This window comes from Mesoplodon bidens (genome assembly GCF_964165515.1).
Source record: "Mesoplodon bidens genome assembly, chromosome: 4".
Taxonomy (NCBI): Eukaryota; Metazoa; Chordata; class Mammalia; order Artiodactyla; family Ziphiidae; genus Mesoplodon; species Mesoplodon bidens.
In genome coordinates this window covers 119,701,948-119,725,042 of record NC_138160.1, presented here as the reverse complement: position 1 = coordinate 119,725,042, position 23,095 = coordinate 119,701,948, and the positions used below count along the sequence as shown (strand labels likewise).

Here is a 23,095-nt window from a genome sequence, read left to right as displayed (position 1 = left end):
TTTCTTCTCTCTTAGTTAACATTTGGAGAGATAAACATGTCTTACCTTTCCCCACCCAAAGTCTTTAAATCAGAATCATACCAATTTTAGAATGCAGGTAGCTTACTACTGTATTGATTTCTACTTGGAGCAGCAAAAAGGATGGGTCAGCATTCCAAGAGATAATTACTGAAAGACACAGTAATTCCTTTTTGCAAAAAACGTGGTTTCAACAGTTGCATCCACCACAAACATGCTCCAAGATCCACTCAAAAGGAAAAAGTAATACAGATGCAATCTGAGACCAAATAATTATAAATTTAGGAACGATTTTGCTGATACTGTAAGGCCCAATATAATCAGCAACAACATGTGGAAGTAATGGAATGCAAAGGCCATATGCCTCATCGTGAAAAGTGTTCAAGTTTCTTTCTACAAGGGAAAGTCTATGCCCAATTTCAGATCCACAATCCTCTTCTCAAAAAACATAACTGTTACCTTGGGATTTCTGAAGTTAGTTAGTTTAAACAGCACAAAAGAGAACCATCAGGCTTTTCCTAATTCTCTGTTAAAGCTGGAGAAAATTAATTCCACTTTAGTCAACTACAAAAACTTCATTTCTAAACCATAGTTTTAATACAGAATCTATTATTTTTTGAAGTTTCTAAACATGGGAGAAAGGAAAGGTTTTTTTTTAAAATAATAGTTACCATTAAGTGCATTTTCCATATATTATTCCACTCCATCATCTTTACTACTCAGTGAAGTAGATTAACATCTTCATTTTAATTGAAACTCAGAAGTTAAGTGACTTACCCAAGATCACATAACCACGCAGGTATCTGAAGCCATGTGTTTCAGACTCCAAAGCTCACACCCTTTTCACCACACCAAACTGTATTAAGTGACTCTTCTAAACAGTGGAGTATGACTAAAACAAATGCGTACTAACCAATGAAGTAAACAGAGAATCTACAAGCACCATGATGTTGCAGTTTAACAATAACAGCAATGTCAGGAAAAACCTTTAAATTAAATTAAATGTAATAGATATCAAGCCCACAAACTCCTCTCTGCCACAGTTCTTAGAGAGACAGACAAATCATGCTTTTATTTAGTAATTTCTGGCAGTACCACTATATTATTTCCAACCAACATGCATACAACAAAATTTGTGCCACAATACATTTAAAAAAAGAGAAGACTCCTCACATACTCATTAGGAAAGTCACAAGGAATGAAGAACCTGGCAATTAAGTCCAAGAAAATCTTAACGTTGAAATGTTATTCTGTATTTGCCCTATCATAATAAATGGGTAAGACTGAGGTTAGAAAGAAGTCCTGGCTTCTGCTCACTACCCTAAATAAAAAAATAAGCATCAAACACACCAAAGAAATACTTAATTTTAATAAGTTAAAAAGAGCCTCAAACACTTCCAGTTCATACCAATAATGGGAGGAGAGCATAATGACTAAGAGCAAGGTCTCTTAGAACACTAGCCCATTGTTCACAGTGCCATCTTAGCTAACTCTTTTTACCGTTGTTAGTCTCATTTTCCTCAGCTATAAGGATAATAGTAGTAACTACATCACAGGGTTATTGATGATTAAGCAAGATACTACATCTAAAATTGTACCAACAGTGCTTAATACATGGTAATCACTCAACAAATATTAGTTATTATTACTATTAAATTACCATTACTACCTTTATTAAGGTAAGTTTGTCTAAGGACCTTGTGTTCCTATACTCTTAACTCTCTACTCCACAAAAATATAAAATCCATTATGTTGTCTTAGGCTAACAAGTAATCTGAGCATATTAAACACTATACATATATTCAACATACACTGGCTTATTAAACCCAACATTTTTTTTTTTTTTTTTTTTGCGGTACTCGGGCCTCTCACTGCTGTGGCCTCTCCCCTTGCGGAGCACAGCCTCCGGACGCGCAAGCTCAGCGGCCATGGCTCACGGGCCCAGCCACTCCATGGCATGTGGGATCTTCCCGGACCGGGGCACGAACCCGTGTCCCCTGCATCGGCAGGCAGACTCTCAACCACTGCGCCACCAGGGAAGCCCTAAACCCAACATTTAATAAGCACCTACTAAGTGCCAGACATTCTACTGTATATGGGAAACACAAAAATAAATAAGACATGATTCCTGCTCATTAAGACAGACAATCAAATAAATGCAATAAAGTACTACAGATGCTATTTAACAGGGAGTTATATACAGACAACATGGGAACACAGAGGAAGGAAAAAATGGTCAATTCCAGTTGGGGTAGTAATGAAGGAAATCAGAAGTGATGATCCAGAACAAGAAGGTATCCAACAGGATGGAGAACGGGGCCATTAGTGACAGCTGCAGTGTAGAGTAGTAGTTATAAGCATGGATTTTACATTCCAAGAAACCTGATTCAAATCGTGGCTCCATCACTAGATGTACAACTTTGTGCATATTATACAATGTCTCTAAGCTTCAGGTTCCTCATCTGCAAATTGGGAATATCACTTCCTTCATATGGTAGTTGTAATGTTTATTTAAGAACATAAAGGTAAGCATTTAGTCCAGCGGACAATAAACACTCAGTATGTAGTAGTTATTATCATGATTCTAGAAGCCAAAGCAGTGAGAGCAAAGTACTTGGGACGTTTAATAGCTTGATATGTTCAGAGAACTACAGCAATTTGGTATGGCTGGAATATAAAAAGCAAATAAAGTAGGATACAGCAAGGATAGAAATAGACAGAAGCCAAATCCTAAATAACCTTGTATGCCATACCAAGGAATTTGATTTATTCTTTATCTAAGGAATGGGAAGGCTTTTTGCCAAAGGAGTGACATGATTGAACTGGCATTAGAGAATTTACTGTGATAGCAGGGTAAACGAAGAATTAGAGGTATAATCACAGAGGTAGATAGAGCCAGGGATTGCTACAATAAGTTCAGGTGAAAGATGATGACTTGATTTACAGCACAAGCAGTGAGAATACAGAGAAAGAGACAAACAAGATGCTAAGAAAGAACCTACAGGACTCAGTACCTGTTTGGATGTGTGTGGTAAGAGATAGCAGATGCAAGCTTCAAGGTTTCTGACTACACTGACTAGTTTTAGGGCAATGCAATTTACAAAGGTGGGGTGGGGAAGGGATAGGCGTAGAGGGGGAAGCGATGAGTTCAGTTTTAGAATTGTGAATCTGAGATGTTTAGGGAACATACATACAATAGGCAGTAGGAAGGGCTCTTAGCAGACTGCTAAAATAAGTGAGAGAGGGCAGCCACACAGATATCTAAGAGAAGAATGCTCCTGTGAGAGCCAACTGCAAATGCCAAAGGCTCTGGAGCAGGACATGCTTGGAGAGTTTATAGAACATAATGAAGCAGTTGTGGTTTTGCTCAAATATCTTATGCTGATGAACTTTGTATCCTTTAATTTTAAATCATTGACCCTTTAAACCTGTCACTTAAAGTCCATCAAACTCCTGAAGTAAGACATCCAAACATCAACCTTTATAGTGATCATCCAACACAGGTCAATGATCCATATATTGAGTTTAGGATCTTGGACTGTCACAAGACTAGGAAAATATTAAATGAAGTGATGCAATTAAGGTACACATGCCTACAACAAACACTCAAATATAATTTGTTATTATGTAAAACTAGTTTAGAAGGGCAAATATAATTTGAATAAATAATTTACCTTGTTTTCACATTCTCTGAAATGTTCATGTTCCTGAAAAGCCTGATGTCTTTAAGGGCAGGGACCGCATTTTTTCATCTTTGTAATTCCAAAGCCCAGTACAAAGCTTAACAAATAGTAGATTCTAGTTAAATTATTGTGGAATCTACCCTATGATACCAATCAGAATTCTTAAACACACTGCCAAGGACTCTAATCTCTGAAAGATATAATTTTATCATGCAAGATATCAGTTCATGAAAAAGAGGCTCTACCCCAAACTAAACACTGATATTCCTCTGTAGAGAATGAGAGCATGCTTTCAACAGATTAACAAGGAGATACTACATAGTAGTAAGTACTTTTGATACTGTTATCATACTATTCAAAATTTTGTTGGGGGGGGTGGTAATAGGTCAAATACATGCACCTGATTTAAGTATAGCCTTAATTAATTGTCTCTTCAAACTAAAAGAAAATAAACTTTTCTTTGTTAACTTTTCAGTCAAGTCTCAAGCAAAACAGGTACTAAAATATAGTACAGATTCTCACTATTCAGAGTCAAAATAACTAGTAAATTAAAATAATTGGGACCATTTGAGCAGTAACATCCACAATTTGTTTTTGCAATTTAATCACACAGGTGATAACAATGGCTTGGGTGTCAAGCTAATTGTGTGTTACTCAAATATTGAATTCTCACCTCTTAAGCAATTGTTAGAAGATACTAGATGCAAAAACTCTAATTGCTATGTTTTATATCTTATTCCACTTATCCATTTGTTTATTATCCTGGAAAAAGAAATTCTGTCCATATTCTTCTTGCAAGCTATATATAGTCCACATCAGATGTATTTAGACTACAACTACCCAAACTAATCACCTCCTCCCTCTTCAGTTTTGTCTCCTCTCAAACATATATCCAGGCTTTGTCAGGGAGGGGATGCATAAACAAACACTACAACAACTTCCTCTTCTGGTAGCCTAGCAAACACAGGTTTAAATCATAAGAGTTCCCAACCATCCACCTTCAGTGTATACAAGAGGGGCAGAAATTTCAAGAAATGGAATATTATTAATGGAGGAGGGGTGGTTTTCGTGTGTGACCACAAATTCTGTAGCATATAAAATACCCTCTATAATACCTCTTCCGAAGACCAGACGAAGAGCACAAACATATCCAGTAACCCAGAATAGCCAAAAGAATCTTAAAAAAAAACAAAATTGCAAGACTTACACTTCCCAATTTCAAAACTTACTACAAAAAACTACAGTAATCAAGACAGTATGGAACTGGCATGAGAAGACATATAGAACAGTGGAATAAAATAGAAATAAACACTCCAGAAATAAACACTCCATCACATTTAAAGTCAAATGATTTTTGAAAAGGGTGTCAAGACAATTTAATGGAGAAAGAAATATCTTTTCAACAAATGGTGCTGGGACAATTGGATATCCACATTCAAAAGAATGAGGTTAGATCTCTACCTCACATCTTATATAAAATCTCAAAATGGATCAAAGACCTAAATGTAAGAGCTAAAAGTATAAGACTCTTAGAAGAAAAGAAGAAAACAGGTGTAAATCTTCATAACCTTGGATTATGCAATGGTCTCTTAGACATGACACCAAATGCACAAGCAACAAAAGAAAAAATAGTTAAATATAAAAATTGGGCCCAACCAAAATTTAAAATTTAATGGCACAGGACTTCCCTAGTGGTGCAGTGGTTAAGAATCTGCCTGCCAATGCAGGGTACATGGGTTCGAGCCCTGGTCTGGGAAGATCCCACATGCCACAGAGCAACTAAGCCCATGCGCCACAACTACTGAGCCTCCGCTCTAGAGCCCGCAAGCCACAACTACTGAGCCCGTGTGCCACAACTACTGAAGCCCGCGTGCCTAGAGCCCATGCTCCGCAACAAGAGAAGCCACTGCAGTAAGAAGCCCACACACCGCAATGAAGAGTAGCCCCTGCTCAGTGCAACTAGAGAAAGCCCGTGTGCAGCAGTGAAGACCCAACACAGCCAAAAATAAATAAATAATTTATTTAAAAACTTAAAAAAATAAAATTTAATGGCACAATCAATAAAGTGAAAAGATGGCCCACAGAAAGGGAGAAAATATTTCCAAATCATGTATCTGATAAGGGACTGGTATGTATCCAGAATACATGTTTTTTCCTAAAAACAAACAACAAACATGATTCAACAATAAAAAGACAACCCAACCAAGAAATGGGAGAAAGATATGAATAAACATTTCTCCAAAGACATACAAATGGACAACAAGCACATGAAAAGATGCTCAACTTCATTAGTCATTGGGGAAATACAAATCAGAGTCACAATGAGGTAAAACTCCAGGGGCTTCACTGGTGGTGCAATGGTTAAGAATACACCTGCCAGTGCAGGGGACATGGGTTCAAGCCCTGGTCTGGGAAGAGCGCACATACTGCGGAGCAGCTAAGCCCGCGAGCCACAACTACTGAGCCTGCGCTCTAGAGCCCATGAGCCACAACTACTGAGCCCACGTGCCTCAACTACTGAAGCCCACACGCCTAGAGCTCATGCTCTGCAACAAGAGAAGCCGCCACAATGAGAAGCCTGTGCACTGAAACGAAGAGTAGCCCCCCGCTCACCGCAACTAGAGAAATCCTGCACACAGCAACAAAGACCCAAGGCAGCCAAAAATAAATAAATAAATAAATAAATTTAAAAACAAAAACAAGAAACAACCAAAAACTCCATACCCACTAGCATGGATATTAAAAAAAAATGTTAGCAAGGATGTGGAAAAATTGGAACCTTCATACACTGCTGGGAATGTAAAATCATGCAGTTGCTACAGAAAACAGCCTGGTGGTTTCTCAGAAAATAAAACAGTTATAATATGATCAAGGTTCCACTCCAAGGTATACACTCAAGGGAACTGAAAAGATATCGTCATAAAAAACTTGTACACAAATGTTCATAGTATCATTATTTACAATAGTCAAAATGTGGAAATAAGCCAAATGTCATCAACCAATGAACAAAATGTGGTATATCCACAAAACATATTACTCCAATTTAGTACTGACACATGATACAACATGTAGAAATCTTGAAAACAATATACTAAGTGAAAGAAGTGAGGCACAAAAGATCACATATTATATGATTCCATTTATATGAAATGCCCTGACTAGGCAAATCCAGTGAGACAGAAAGTGATTACCAAAGCTGCAGGGACAGAATGGGAAATGCCTGCTAATGGGTACAAAGTTTTGTTTGGGGGTGATGAAAATTTTTTAAAATAGGTAACGGTGAAGGTTGCACAACTTTGTGAATGTATTAAAAAACCACTAAACTGTACAATTTGAAGAGTGAATTCTATATTATGTGAATTCTATTTCAATTTTTTTAACTTTAGGAATTTGAATTTGAAAAATACTTCAGAAATTTATTAAATTTCCTATTTTGATAAATACACTGTGATTATGTACGAGAATGCCTTTGTTGTTAGGCAAGATACACTAAAGAATTTAAGGGTAAAAGAGACAGGATGTATGCAGTCTACTTTCAAATGATTCAGAAAATAAATTACTTGTTTGTCGAGAGAGAGGAATGGGACAAAATGAACAAAATTGGTCTGTCTAGATAAAGGATATATGGGAGGAGATCTTTGTACTATACTTGCAACTTTCCAGTAAGTTTGAAATTATATCAAAATAAAATGTAGCAAAAAAAAAGGAGAGAATATATCCAATATAATTGGACTACTGCCCCTTTCGGGATTTGCTCTTTGATAATGACAGTCTGTGTCACATGTTACTGAATTTATCAACTGTACAATTTTTAAAAGGCCAAAATAGAAATGTAGGGATTTAGCAGAATAGGTAAACACAAGGAGAAAATCAATTAGAAGCTGATAAGTGCTGGAAGTACTTTCAAAGTGTACCACTCAAGGTATCAACTGACATGGCCAAACCTTTACTTTCTGACTCAGATTTCATAAAATGCCTATGTGAAAACTTTTAAATTCTACATCATTAAAGAAAATACTACAGGTTCATTTATCTAGATTTAATACCAGATTGAGACAATTTTTCCAAAATGGAACTCTTCCCATCTCTAGTGATAAAAAGGATAAAAAGTATTCTTCCTAGCGTTTAATCAACATATGAAGCATCATGATCAATCACAAATTAGTCAATATGAGGACAAACAGGGAAAAAATACTGATTGTATTACAGAAACATCTACTTAGGGACTTCCCTGGTGTTCAGTGGATAAGACTTCACCTTCCAATGAAGGGGATGCAGGTTCGATCCCTGGTCAGGGAGCTAAGATCCCACGTGTGCCTCGTGGCCAAAAAACCAAAACATAAAACAGAAGCAATATGGCAACAAATCCAATAAAGACTTAAAAAAAAAAAAAGAAACATCTACTTAGAGCACAGTATTCCATGTGAACTGGGTTCAATGGCTTCAGGGAGGACATCAGTGAGTGCTCAGTCTCTTCCTGTCATAGAAGGTTTCAAATGTTTTGTCAGTCTCAAGCTTTTTGATTTGCTAGTATCTACTGTGGTGAAACAATTATGTAAGATTTGTATTCAAACTTGTTCTCATAAAGCAATCTATAGATTCAATGCAATCCCTATCAAAATCCCACAGCATTTTTTACAGAAATACAAAGACCCATCCTAAAATTCACGTGGAATATCAAGGAACCCTGGCTAGTCAAACAATCTTGAAAAAGAACACAGTGGGAGGATTAATACTGCCTGACTTCAAAACTTACTACTAAAGCCACAGTAATAAAAACAGTGAGATACTAGCATGAAGTCAGATATATAAACCAATGGAATAGAACAGAGAGCCCAGAAAAAACCCTCCCATATAAGATCAATTCATTTCAACCAAGATACCAAGACCATTCAATGGAGAAATTACAGTCTTTTCAACAAGTGGTGCTGGAAAAACTGGATATCACAAGCTAAAGAATGAAGTTAGATGCTGACCTTACACCAAAAACAAAAGTTAACTCAAAATGGCTCAAAGACCTAAATGTAAGAGCTAAAAGGATAAAATTCTTAGAAGAAAACATTGGGAAAAAATCTTCATGACATAGGATTTGGCAACAACTTTATGGATATGAAACCAAAAGCACAAACAATAAAAGAAAAAAACAGATAAACTGAACTTCATTTAAACTAAAACCTTTTAAGCACGAAAGGACAACAGAGTAAAAAGGCAACCAATGGAATGTTAGAAAATATGTGCAAATTATACATATTATACATATGATAGGGATTAACATCCAAAGAACTCCTACAATTAAACAATGAAAAAACAACCCAATTAAAAATGGGCAAAGGGGGAATTCCCTGGTGGTCCAGTGGTTAGGACTTGGTGCTTTCACTGCACAGGCCCAGGTTCAATCTCTGATCAGCGAACTAAGATCCCACAAGCTGGGCAGTGTAGCCAAAAAAAAAAAAGAGGCAAAGGATTTGAATAGACATCTCTCCAAAGATGATACACAAATGGCCAATAAGCACATGAAAAGATGTTCAACATCAAAACCACACCCATTAGAATGGCTAATCTCAAAAACAGAAAACAAGTATTGGCTAGAATATGGAGAAATCAGAATCCTTGTGCTTTGCCAGTGGGAATGTAAAATGGCACAGCTGCTATGGAAAACAGTATGGTGGTTCCTCAAAAAATTAAAAATAGAATTAACAGATGATCCAGCAATCCCACTTCTGGGTATATACCAGAAAAGAAGCAAAAGCAAGGACTTGAACATGTATTTATACACCTATGTTCACAGCAGCATATTCACACCAGCCAAAAGGCAGAGGAGCAATCCAAGTGTCCATCAACAGATGAATGAATAAACAAAATATGGTATATACATACAGTAGAATAGTATTCAGCTAAGTGTCAGACATGCTGCAAACATGGATGAACCTTGAAGGCATTATGCTAAGTAAAATAAGCCAGTCACAAAAAGTAGAAAAATTGTATGATTTCACTTATTTGAGATACCTAGAGTAGTCAAAATCAAAGAGAAAGAAAGTGGAATTGTGGTTGCCAAGGGACTGGAGAAGCGAGGACAGGGCATTACTGTTTAATGGGTACAAAGTTTCAGTTTTGGAAGATGAAAAAGTTCTGGAGATGGCTGGTGGTGATAGTTGCACAACAATGTGAATGTACTTAAAACCACTTTAAAATGGTTAAAATGGTAAATTCTGGACTTCCCCAGCGGTCCAGTGGTTAAGACTTCGCACTTCCACTGCAGGCGGCGAGGGTTCAAACCCTTGTTGGGGAACTAAGATCCCACATGCCACACGGCATGGCCAAAACAAACAGGTAAATTTTATGTTATGTATATTTTAACACAATTTTTAAAAATGGTTAAAACGGTAAATTTTGTTATCCTTGTTTTACCACAATTTAAAAAAATTGTTCTCAACCTAACTGTCCTCATTACAAAGCATCAAAACTTGACAATTTAATAAACTGTTCTGTTCAACTCTTTGGTTCTTGGGGCTAATCCCTGGGAGTGTACTTGCCTTTTTCTTTTCAAAATTGCAAACTAACGCAGTGAATCAAACCACTAGGATACAGTGGGATATCTACTTTAAAAAAACAAACAAACAAACTCTTTCTACTAATGAAAACAGCATCCAGCATCTGTTAAGGGAAAAACTGTGAGAACAGAAGGATGTATAGCGGAGTAAGAGCAGAATGTGTTCTTTGACAAACTGTCGCTAAATTTCAGCTTATCAAATAAAAAAAAGCTTTATATACAACTTTACTTTCCTCCTAGTTTAGGTAAAGTTGACCAGAAGAAAGGTAAACCAGTCAATCATCATAAGGCAAATGATTATTCATAGGAACCATACGCTGTAAGTAACTACCAATAGAACAGCACACAGATTTTAATTTTTACAAATTAAAACCAATGTTTCCCATAGTGGCAAAGGTACAAAGCTGGGTATATGCCTTTCTATGTTGGTACTTCTAATATTTCTTAATTCGCTTAAAATGAATAATAATAAGACCTAAACTTTCAGAGTTTAAGTGCAATTACAAAATTACCTTCAAGTAGTGTTCCTCCAATACTCAATGGCACACTTTTGACTGCCTTTTTTCTTTTTTGAATAATTTTTTAAAATTTTATTTATTTATTTTTATTTTTGGCTGCCTTGTGTCTTTGTTGCTGCGCGCGGGCTTTTCTCTAGTTGCCACGAGCGGGGGCTACTCTTCCTTGCGGTTCATGGGCTTCTCACTGGGTGGCTTCTCTTGTTGCAGAGCACGGGCTCTAGGCGTGTGGGCTTCAGTAGTTGTTGCACTCGGGCTCAGTAGTTGTGGCTCGCGGGCTCCAGAGTGCAGGCTCAGTAGTTTTGGCGCACGGGCTTAGTTGCTCCGCAGCATGTGGGATCTTCCGGGACCGGGGCTCGGACCTGTGTCCCCTGCACTGGCAGGCGGATTCTTAACCACTGCGCCACCAGGGAAGTCCCTGACTGACTTCTTAATATACTGATTGATCTACATGGCAGTCACCAATTTCATAATATAAAAGTTTTCCAACAAGGTCAACTACGGATTAAATGCTAGTTTGAGAAGGCATTTCCTAAGCAACTAATTAAATTCATGCATCAGAAGAGAAACAGTCAGCAGGACAATATAGCAGTTAAATATAACTATAATGGGAGTCACATAAGCTATTTTCTACTATAAATTAGCAGAGTGATCCTGAGCAAGTCATTCAGATCAATGGTTCCCAGACTGTTGAGGCTTTACCCAGAGTCCTAACATGAACTTTCCAATTTGATATTTTGTCAAACACGGATATTTTAAAAATTAATTTCATAACAGTAGGAAGGGCATTATCTCAAAATAGAAACAAGTGAGAGGACTTCCCTGGTGGCACATATTCATATAACCATACTCACCAAGGAATCATTTTATGTGAAGTCTTAAGGCTTTACAGAATGAAACTTGTGCAAGGTTGATGCTCATGCAATATAAAAAATTGTTACAGGGGCTTCCCTGGTGGCACAGTGGTTGAGAGTCCGCCTGCCACTGCAGGGGACACAGGTTCGAGCCTTGGTCCGGGAAGATCCCACATGCTGCGGAGCAACTAAGCCCGGGCACCACAACTACTGAGCCTGCATTCTAGAGCCCGTGAGCCACAACCACTGAGCCCATGTGCCACAACTACTGAGGCCTGCGTGCCTGGAGCCCAAGCTCTGCAATGGGAGAGGCCACCGCAATGAAAGGCCTGTGCACTGCAGCAAAGAGTGGCTCGTGTTCGCCACAACTAGAGAGAGCCCGCTCGCTGCAGTGAAGACCCAACGCAGCCAAAAATAAAATAAATTAAATAAATTAAAAAAAAATTGTTACAGTAATAACATGTAATTTTTCCTTCAATCGACATTTTTATGTCTCCAAAATTTGCTCACTAGAATTCAAAGGTATATTTCCTATTTTATCACTACTGATGATAATTTATGGAGTAAAGCCTTTCTACCTTGAACAAAGTCCCCATAAAGGATTTTTAGAAATTCATTTTCATGGACAATAAATGAATTTTTCAAAAACAATATAGCATTTTAAGTTTCCTAAAATTATAAATTTACCATGGAAAATTTATAACATTAAACCTGTCCGGGGCTTCCCTGGTAGCACAGTGATTAATAATACGCCTGCCAGGGCTTCCCTGGTGGCGCAGTGGTTGAGAGTCCGCCTGCCGATGCAGGGGACGTGGGTTCGTGCCCCGGTCTGGGAGGATCCCACATGCCACGGAGCGGCTAGGCCCATGAGCCAACAACAGTGAGAGGCTCGTGTACTGCAAAAAAAAAGAATATGCCTGCCAATGCAGGGGACACGGGTTCGAGCTCTGGTCCGGGAAGATCCCACATGCCACGGAGCAACTAAGCCCGCCTGCCGCAACTACTGAAGCCTGCACGCCTAGAGCCCGTGCTCCACAACAAGAGAAGCCACCTCAATGAGAAGCCCGCACACTGCAGTGAAGAGTAGCCCCCGCTCAACACAACTAGAGAAATCCCGTGCAGCAACGAAGACCCAACGCAGCCAAAAATAAATAAATAAAATAAAATAAAATAAATTTTTAAAAAAACCAGAACACCTGTCCGTACCCTCTTTCAATTTCTCTCTTGTTCAGGTTACCAGCATAAGCCCTGAGATGCTATTAAAAGCAGTGACTCACCTTGTTTACCTGAACTTTGAATACAAAGTATTCATGACAAAATTGCCATCCCAGATAAGAGTGGGCCTCTAGACCAGTGATTCTCAACAAGGGGTGATTTTGCCCCACAAGACATTTGGCTTTGTCTAAGGACATTTTTAGCTGTCACAACTGGGTGGGTTTTACTGGCATCTAGTGAGTAAACGCCAGGGATGCTGCTAAAGCACAGGAGAGCCCCTCACAACAAAGTATTATCTGGCCCCAAATGTCGATATGTTGCTGTTGAGAAACTTCACTCTATCTAGATAGTAGGTCATAAGTAACCCTAAAGGAAATGATCCATCTCATATTAGAGAAAATCAGAATGGACCCTCTGTATGGCCTGTGCTTTTGACTCTTTAACATAATCTTCAGGAAAAAAAAAAATCCCTACAAAGCTTTTGCTATAATTTGCTATAAAATGTTGTACACAATTTCCATGTGCTTTTAACTAATTGTAAATATAGCACCTGTCTCAAGATAGGATATCTATCTTTTAAGTGTGTATATGAACATGTATACATATACATATAAGCCTATATAGGCCTGGAAATTTTTCTAAAAGAAAAATTTCAATACTGGTATCTCTGAAGAGTGGGATTTGAAGGGTCAGTAGGGGTGAGAAGAACTTTTACTTTTCATCTTATATCTACTATCTACACCGTTGGACTTTTTTACCATAGGACCATATTACTTTTATAATTTTAAAAGGAAGATGTCACACACATATACATACAGTATATGCATACATTCTTAAGACAAAAGATTAAAGATCATAAACCTCACCAAAATCCTTTCTTTAGGAATTTTATTTTCCTTTTACCTTACTTTAAAAAAAAAGACTACAAATCTAAAGTTAACATTTAAAAATAGATTTTTAAAGAATTTTCAACCTGACTTCTATTCTGAAAAATGGGTACATATCAAAAGAATCCAATGCAAGTTCTGACTCTTCTATTCAAGGCCTTGGACAGCTAAGGAACATGCTCAGCATGCCTGAAGAAATACAAAACAGGTATTCACCCCAATGTTTAAAACAACAAGAACCAAAGATCCCAAAGGGTGACATTCCCTAAGCTAGCACAATTCTAATATAAAAAATTTACAAAAAGATCCAAGCCCCTTCTTCAAACTAAAAGGTGTTTTGACTTAGCCAGTGAGGGAAAGTACCTTGTTTTTTCTCAGCTGTAGGCTCTGATAATGAATAGAAAAGAGGTCCTTAAAGTATCTACATTTCTGTATACCAAATGTATAGAATTTCAACTAACTCTAGAGCAAATGCACTAGGCCTCCACATTTCTTACTCATTTCTCACCTAGTCCTGCCCCATTCGGGGAAGAAGACAAACTTCACTCTCAAACTACAAACCAACCCATCTCTCTGAATGTCTACATTATAAATATTTGGTTCTAAAACACCTAGGTATGATGAAAATAAAGATTCTATTATTATTCATCAAATGCCAGCTGGGTGAGTGTTTTTTGAAGAATATTATTTATGGTCTTTTCACACTGGAAATTCAAAGTTAATAATATGGGAGAAGACACTCATCTTGTCAGAGAGAAAAGAAAATCCAAGAAATATGCTTGGGAAAAAAAGGTCATTTCACTCACAAAGGTATAGACTATATCCTACCACACATACTATACAACAGACACTAGATATTCCAGGAATTTCTTCTCCATGTCATATGGATGCGCGAACAAGCCTCACATAAATGGTTATTTCAAAAGCTCATTTACCCAGATATAACACGAGCCGATAGAGTTAGAGATTCATAACTTCGGAAGCTCACTAGCACTCTACCTCTGAAGAAATTTAAGAATACTACTGAAGTAAAAACAAATGTGTGATGTTTCAACTCATCAATGACAATTATGCAAAAATGGTCCAGAAATCAAGGACATCATCCTTCTATCACATTCAGACCAAAGCAAACCTTTTCAGTCTCTCTTAGAAGTTTCAAAGAAAAATAGACTCTAATCTTTAGAGCCTAAAGATATTCCCACTTTATTTCCTAGGTAAAAGGTAAATGTGTTCTAGGTTCATCTCTCATCAATTTTCATTCAAAGTCTAAATGAAAGCCTTCCACAAGCCCAGGAGCGGAAGTGCTCCAGAGAGTCTCTCCGTAACTGCCTACTCAAATAAAATCCTGTCCCACCTTGACTTAGAAGTTATTTCTCTTATAATGAAATTCAAAGATACAGATATTCAAGGAACTATCTCCTTTACAACCCACAGTTTTTTCCAAAGCAAAATATTGGGGTTAGAATACACTAAGGTTTTAAATCTAAAGGAATTCCTGTTCAGACCAAGAATGGTAAGACTGTGCACTAAATGTATTCTACAACCCACAAATGCAGTGTCTCCTTATTCCTCTCAAACACAGAAGCCAGGATAGTTGTACATATATAGAAATCCCTGTACTTTAAGACCAACACTGAGGTTAAAATGTCATAGGGGATGAACCAGGCACCTTAGAACCAAAATAGAATACTCTGAGCACTTAGAACAATAGTCATCACAAGACAGTACTATAACCAAGTCAAAGTCAAGGGGAAAAAGTGCAGATATAAAATATCTCCTTTTGCCCTAGAGCCCAAAAGTTGATGCCTACCATTCTAGGTTGCCTAGACCTAAAAAGGCCCAGTATAAGAGCTAAAAGAAACTAAGGACCTGATAACAAGTTTCCCTCACTGCAAAAGGTGTCCATACAGGGCCTCATCTTCTCCAAGCCTAAAAATCTCCAGAGTTCAGCTATCCAGCTGTTGCGAAGCTCAAAGATGCACTGGAACTTTCTTTTCCTGTCTAACTTCACACAAAGTTCCAGGCGCAAGACCCACGTGATTTTTCAGCGCAGAAGCAGAGAGCTCCTTAGTACTCACCTGTCTCAAACTATAGAGGAGAATTAAGACCCCTCCTTAAACACACAAGGCATAAGGCAAATAATGTCCAACCCTGCAACTCTGACGAGAGACACAGTACAGTGGCAATGCTCTTTAGGCAAGCCAGCTCTGTCTCTCTGTCTCTGTCTCACTCGCCCTCTCTCACCCTGACCCTCTGTCTCGCTCTCTCAGTACCAAGGGCAGGGACTCTGGCAAGACCCCGCCCCCCCATCTCCAAAGCGGGGTGGGCGGGAGGTGCCCGAGGAGTCCCGGTTCCCGCGCGAAGCTCAGAGACCAAAGGATTCCCTATTGTGGGTCTATGGATGGTGACGGGAAGCGGTCCGGCTCGATCCGCGGGCTGAAGAGTAAGCCGAGGGCGCACTAGGCCCGCACCGCTGCCACTGCCGCCATGGAGCCGATCGCTGTCAGAGAACGACTCCGCCTGAGCAGCGAGAGGGTGGCCTCGGCCCTGCGCCGGCCCAGAGAGAATTCGTGCCTCAAGCTGTGTGGGAGGCGGGGGTCCCCGAGCCGTACCTCGGACACCTCGTCCTCGTCGCTACCAGAGGCACCACCTCCACCCCCGGTCCTCAGGACGGCAGCCGCCAACTTGAAATCCAGCGCCGCGTCCCCTCCGCCCGCACCGCTGCTGCCGCCACCGACTCCCGGAGCTGGCCCGGCCTCCCCAAAGAGTCTCACGGTGCGGATTCCCAGTCCGACCCCTCCCGGCGGAGGCGGCTCCGAGGCCCCGGCTGGGGCGGATCGCGGAGCCACTGAGTCCAGGTCCTCCTCAAAGGAGGTGCCGCCGGCTCCGCCGTCGGTCAGCATGGTTCTCACGCGGAGCCGGAGACGCTGCCGAGTCACTCGCGGCCGCGGCCACCGCCGCCGCCAATCCCGGGAAACGAGAGGACCAGCAGGAGGAAGAAGCGTCTCCTTCCCCCCCGTCCCAGCAGCGCCACTAACTTCTCACTGCCTAACCTGCTGCCTCCCGCCCCCACACTCGCCACTGGCTGCAGCTCCCCAGCGGCTGCAGATCATTGGCCAAGGCGAGCCGTCGCTCAGACTCTTCGTCACGCGCCGCTCCCTGGCTCGCGGCCCCCAAGCTGCGTTGACCCGCGCAGGCCTAGGCGGTTGCGAACACCCGCCTACTAGTCCCCATGTGCCGACTTCCGGTCTTTTTCTATGTCTATTGGCCAGTCTCTCTGACTATCGCGTCACGACCTTAAAGTGGATTAGTTGGCCTTGTGGTCAGTCATAGTGACCCCTGACAATGGAAAGCTTCATTGGCGACAGAAAGTGTCGGTCACTTTGTCACAGGACGTCGCGTGGTACAATTGGCCGGTAAGTGTACCATTCATCCCGCCCCCATCTGAGGTGACGGGAAAGGGTTGGGGAATTTCCACTCTTGATTAAAATGACGGCTGAGGTGACGACCTGCAAGAATTGGTGAGATTTTGAGTGAATTAACCCAGCGCTTAGTGAGGCTCTTACGTCAGTGGTGCAAGAGGCGCGGAGGTAACGCAGTCCCCACCTGTCGCTCTCTGCCAGGCGCGGAGAGTTGCTGCACGCGGATTGGAGGGAAGAAGCTGTCAGTCTCAGCTAGGCTCCACCTTCCTGCCCGTCCCTGGTTGGAGGAGCGGCGCGTCAGTCATTAGAGAGGTCACCGCCTCTGGGACAGGGGAGGATGTGTAAACTCTGCTTCTGGCTCTTTGGGCGGGAGTAGGGGTCTGGGAGAGACGTTCGAGCGGGGCTGTTCCGGCTGAGTGCCTCCTGCCTTTCCGAGAGGATCCTAGCCCCCCGAGCTGAGGGAACCAGAGAGCTGCTGAGGATGACCGCCCGGAGGCGATTCGGCCAGCCCGCGTGCCAGGACGTGGCTGGGCGCGGCAGTTCTACAACCTGCGGGCGGGGTCGCCCCTCGGGGCCGCGTTCTCTTGCCTGTGGAAGGCGGCGGGCCTGAGGGCTGGACAGCGCCATGCCTCAGTACCGGGAACTGTCCCACGAAGGAGGGTGGGAAGGCCGTGGACAGCGCGCGGAATCACACCGCGGGGCTGAATGCAGTGGTTAAGAGTGCGTGCTCTGGAGCAATTTCGAGTTCTGGTGCCGCCACTTATTTACGGTGTGACCTCCGGGCGTTAGTTGTTTAGTCTCTGTGACTTTCAGTTCTCCCGTCTGTAAAATGGGGGTAATATTAATACCTCCCTCATTGAGTTGTTGTTATGAATAAATTGGTAATAACGTCAGGCGCTTAGCAAAGTGCCAAACTTAAAGCAAAGACTAACTTTTTTTAGTTACTCTTCCTTCAAAAGTCCTCCACCTGCCCTGGCTCCTGCCAGCCACACTAATTGTCTCTGTGATGCAAACCAAGGCTAGCTAAGGGGGTCTTCCCCCTTCAGAGGAGCTCTCTGTACCTCTGTTAGCTCTATCTCTCTATCGCCTGCCTTTGTCAATAAAGAGGGCTTTAAAAGAACTAATGCTCTAACTAATCCTATGATCAAAGATCGCAAGAAAGGCATTTGGGGAAGTTTGTATGGCAAATGTTCTTTGACCCTGAGAATGTCCATACGAGTTTAGCCAAGAGAGATTGGCTAAAAGCAAAAGCTTTGGCATTGTCTACTCTCTTGCATCTTTAACAAAGGGCCTTGTATATCTTGATTGTGTAATTTTTAATATTTTACCTCCCTTGAACTGGAATCTGAAAATTCTACAAAAAATGATTTTCAAAATGACTTTAAAAATCGATTCTGCCAAACATTTAAAGAGCAATTCGAAGATTGTGAACATTTCTTTGGCTTGGTAAATGCTCATTTTGGCATTTCACATGTCAAAAAGAGACAGTTTTCTATGAGCAGAACTTTTTTTTTTTTTTTCTTTGCGGTACGCGGGCCTCTCACTGTTGTGGCCTCTCCCATTGCGGAGCACAAGCTCTGGACGCGCAGGCTCAGCGGCCATGGCTCACAGGGCCAGCCGCTGCGCGGCATGTGGGATCTTCCCGGACTAGGGCACGAACCCGCATCCCCTGCATCGGCAGGCGGACTCTCAACCACTGCGCCACCAGGGGAGCCCAATGAGCAGAACATTTTAGGTAAATGTTCTTTCTAGATAATACATTGTAGAAAATGTGGGGAAAGTACCTTTTCTACAAAACTACTTTGATGTAAATGCCATGTACACTGGCTTTAGTTAGAATTTGTGCAACTTAATTAGCTCATATCTTCAGTAGGCATGTGTGACTAGGTCACAACTCAAACTAATAGTGCCAACAAAAGAAACCCAGCACTGCCCAACCCACTTCAGAGCTGGATTATCCAGAATTGGTATGGCTACATCCTTAGGCAAAAACAGGTATTGACTGGTGCAACATTACAAAGGAACTGCTTGTCATTTCTACCACTATCACAATAATAATAATGTAGCTACCTGAACAAATTCTTTAAATTCATTACGTGAATCTCAAGGACAGAGAAAGGAAATCTGGATATATACATTCCCCCCAGTATATTTGAGAGAGAAAAATACACTCTCTACTCAGTCCCTAGCAACCAACCCTGAGTATAACTGGGAGTATAATGATCAAGCAGTGATCTTTGTTTCACCAGGACCTTTACCTAAGACACTTGTTTTCAGTAGTTTGACAGTCAGTGTTGGAGTTAGGAACTATCTCCTAGATTTTGGTGACTGCTATATAGATTGTATATTAAATATAATTTAATATTTCCATATATGCCACATTCATGTGGTTTTACAAATGTGAAAACTAATTGAGAAATCATCATATCAAGTAATACATTTGATGAATATAAAGTCATACTCAATGTATTCAGTGTAAAATATCAATAAGTATTAATGTGATTTAGTGGGTAACCTTGGTTTTGATATATATTAAGATGAAATTTACTACTGAAAGAAGTAATACACTGATTTTTCAAAGGCTGAATAAGTAGTGGAGCACAAAATCCCTCTTAAAAGTATATTTGTTGGAAATTAACATTAGAATAAAATGTTTTCCCACAGAAAACCAGTGGGAATATTTATTAGGGTCTAATTTAACATGTTTCAAAGCACTCTCTTCCTTTTGATCATCTTTCAGACAGGGAAGGAAAAAGGGAAACTGTACAGTCCAAGGATTTTTTAAACTTTGAGGTAAAAAAGGCTTTATTCCTCATAAGAAATATGAGATTGACAACTAAATTGTAGATACAGGGACTTTAGCTACATGTAGTTCTTTTACATGCAACCTGCATTTTCTCAAGACATTTAATTTCTGCATGTCAGTCCATCTCAGTTCAGCCCATGTATATAAGGAAAGAAGGATAAGTAAACCAACAAATGTGTTGCACTTGGATGTTATGTCATTCAACCTTTATAATAACCCTATCAAGATTTCACCCAGGGCTTCCCTGGTGGCGTAGTGGTTAAGAGTCCGCCTGCCGACGCAGGGGACACGGGTTCGTGCCCCGGTCCGGGAAGATCCCACATGCCGCGGAGCGGCTGGGCCTGTGAACCACGGCTGCTGAGCCTGCGCGTCCGGAGCCTGTGCTCCGCAACGGGAGAGGCCACAACAGTGAGAGGCCCGTGTACCAAAAAAAAAAAAAAAAAAAAAAAAAAGATTTCACCCATTTTACAGATAAGGAAATTGAAACTCCAAAAAGGTTATATAACTTGCCCAAACATATAAGGCCAGTATATTAAAAGGCTAGGATTTGAATTTATTTCTGCCTGATCCCAAAACCCATGCTCTTCCCACTGTATCACGTTGATTCCATGGTACCCTCAAAGGTAGAGGAATTTCATCAATCAGGTAAACTGATATAATACTTCAACCATTATATCTTTATAAACCTGCTAATTAGGACTCTAGGTAAATTATCCCTGACTGCCACCAAATTTGATCGCTCTTTTGTAACAGTTGGAAACATTTAATTTAAAACTTATCTCCTGGTTTCTCCAACTATATTGTTAGTTTCTTAGACCATGTAATTTCACATTAAAAAATCTGAATAGTTAATATATTCACATGGTTCACATTTCAAAAAGAATTTTAAAAATACCATGAAAGTAGTCCTTTTACTTTGTCCACTAAACACCCAGATCCCCTCTTATAAGCAAACCATGTTACCAGGTTTCTAATCTCCTTCTAGGAATGTTTATACATAAATAAGCAATTTCGTACCTGTCTACTTTTTCCCTTTTTAACACAAATGGCAGCATACTATACACACTTCTGTATCTTGCTTTTTTCACCTAATATATTCTAGAGATATTCCATGTCAGTATGTAGAGAGCTCTGTAATTCTTGTTTACTGCTTCATAGTATTCTGTTAACCAGGCATACTATAATTTATTTAGCCAGTACTATAAACTGGATAGGAAACTATTGTTTCCTACGATAAACCTACTCTCTATCCTCCAGGAAGTTCTGGGCACAACTTAGTTCAATTGAAAAACCATAAAATTGCAACCAGGCTGAAGGCTACCACTTATTTGAGCTATACTTGAATATACCTGCAAGATGTAGGAAGTGGGCATGTTTTAAAAAACAAGGAGCTATGCCTGCAGCTGGACTACCCCACCACATAGCCTAAGAAAATTATACCAAATTATTCAGAAAATTTACTGAGCCTACCTGAAAATGGGAAAAGTATATATATATATATATATATATATATATATATATATATATATATATAACTTCTAAAACTAACAAGTATATAAATATCTCTTGTAGTAGAATCACTCAGGTCCTCAACAGTGGAGAGAGGAGAGAACAATTAATACCCATATTCATTTTCTTCCTTGGGGTTCTGTCAGGATTCCTTAATCCTTGAATTGTTTAACAGAGGATAGCATGTCAAGGAGAATATGCAGTAGGGTTGAGAGGAAGTAGGATTTGGTGGGAGGGTCTCTGAGTTGAGAATCAGAAATACCAAATCTACTTCAAGTGACTAGTATACTTCTGTGTGTGATGCTGTGCTCCTTGACCAATAAAGGTTGTGTGTCCAGTTGACCTTTTGAGGTACACTTTAAAGGTACATAACTTAAGAGACATTCCATACCACAAAACATAGTCATCACTTTAAATCAAATATCATACATGTATGGAAAAAGTACGGTAGGTTACATGTAAAACCAAGATGTTAATAGTAATTATCTTTGGGGTAATAGATTCGTACGGAGATTTATAAAATTCTTTTTTCTTTTTTGAATATTTATATTTTCTAGGCTTTTCTTTTTTACTTTTCCACAGTGAACATATACTTTTTGTGTAATAAAATTTTTTTCAAATATTTCAAATTAGTTTTGCAATTTTTTCACATGCACATTCAACCAACATTTATTTAATTCCTGTTGTGTGCATGGCACTTTGCCAAGTCTTTAGAGAAAACATAAAAGAAGCAGAAGATAATGTACTTCTTTTCAGTTACACTGATGCATATACTTATTGACTGATGATTAGGTAGATAAAATGCACGTGGGGATAATAGAGAACAGTCTTAAACAACAGAACGACAAATTCAAGACAGTATAATAAACTATTTTGCAGTATTGAGTAGGTAGAAAGTAAAAGAGAAATCAAAATAGAGTAAGTTTATTTAGGAAAAAGCTTTGATTATTATCATTTTGAACTAGGAACTAACTGAGGGAAATAGAAGAGGTAAAGCCTTCCAAATGGAAGGGAATGGTTAAAAGAATAACTTGGTCAGTGCAGAGAAATCAGAAAGAGGATTAAAGAGAAATTTGGTTAAAGAAATGTTGAATACTGGACTGAGGGCTTTAAATTTCGGTTCATAGTTATTGAAAAGCAAAGTTACCAAGATAAAAATTGTCAAAGGGAGATTACAACTTTTTGTTTTGTTTTGTTTGGGCTGCATTGTATGAGTTGGGATATGGAACAAGGAGGTACTGGAGTCTAGGAAACAAGCAGTCTTGCTGTTGTGCTTAGGCCAGGTGTGAAGTAATGAAAGCCTGAGTCAGGGGAGTGGCTATCAAAATGAGAGAATGGAACTGTCTGTCAGCAAGCATAAGAATCAGCATGACTTGATGCCTGATGAAATGTGGGGAACAGTAGAGTTAGGAACAAAAGTTATTCTAGAGAAATCAATACAAACTTTCTGAAGGGAAATGTGGTATTATGTATCAAGATCCTTTCCTTAAATTTTTATTTCCGCCTATTAGAATGGCTAAAATCCAATGAACTGACAGTACCAATTGCTGGTGAGGATGCAAAACAACAGCAGCTCTCATTCATTGCTGATGAGAATGCAAAATGGTACAGCCATTCTGGAAAAGAGTTTGGAAGG

General features: G+C 39.9%; 1 protein-coding gene across 11 annotated transcripts in view; it reads right to left on the bottom strand.

Annotated features, from left to right (window-relative positions):
* Positions 1 to 16,763, bottom strand: part of LOC308616912 (ankyrin repeat and KH domain-containing protein 1) — a 123,905-nt gene extending 107,142 nt beyond the window's left edge. For 8 of the 11 annotated variants that reach the window (XM_081233419.1, XM_081233422.1, XM_081233428.1 and 5 more), the window contains exon 1: positions 16,335 to 16,763. In XM_081233419.1, the coding sequence (XP_081089545.1) occupies positions 16,335 to 16,625 (291 nt within the window). In that variant the 5' untranslated portion in view covers positions 16,626 to 16,763. The remainder of the gene's footprint in view (positions 1 to 16,334) is intronic. The other 3 variants (XM_081233427.1, XM_081233420.1, XM_081233421.1) reach the window with 1 other exon arrangement.
* Between the last annotated feature and the right edge of the window lie 6,332 nt (positions 16,764 to 23,095).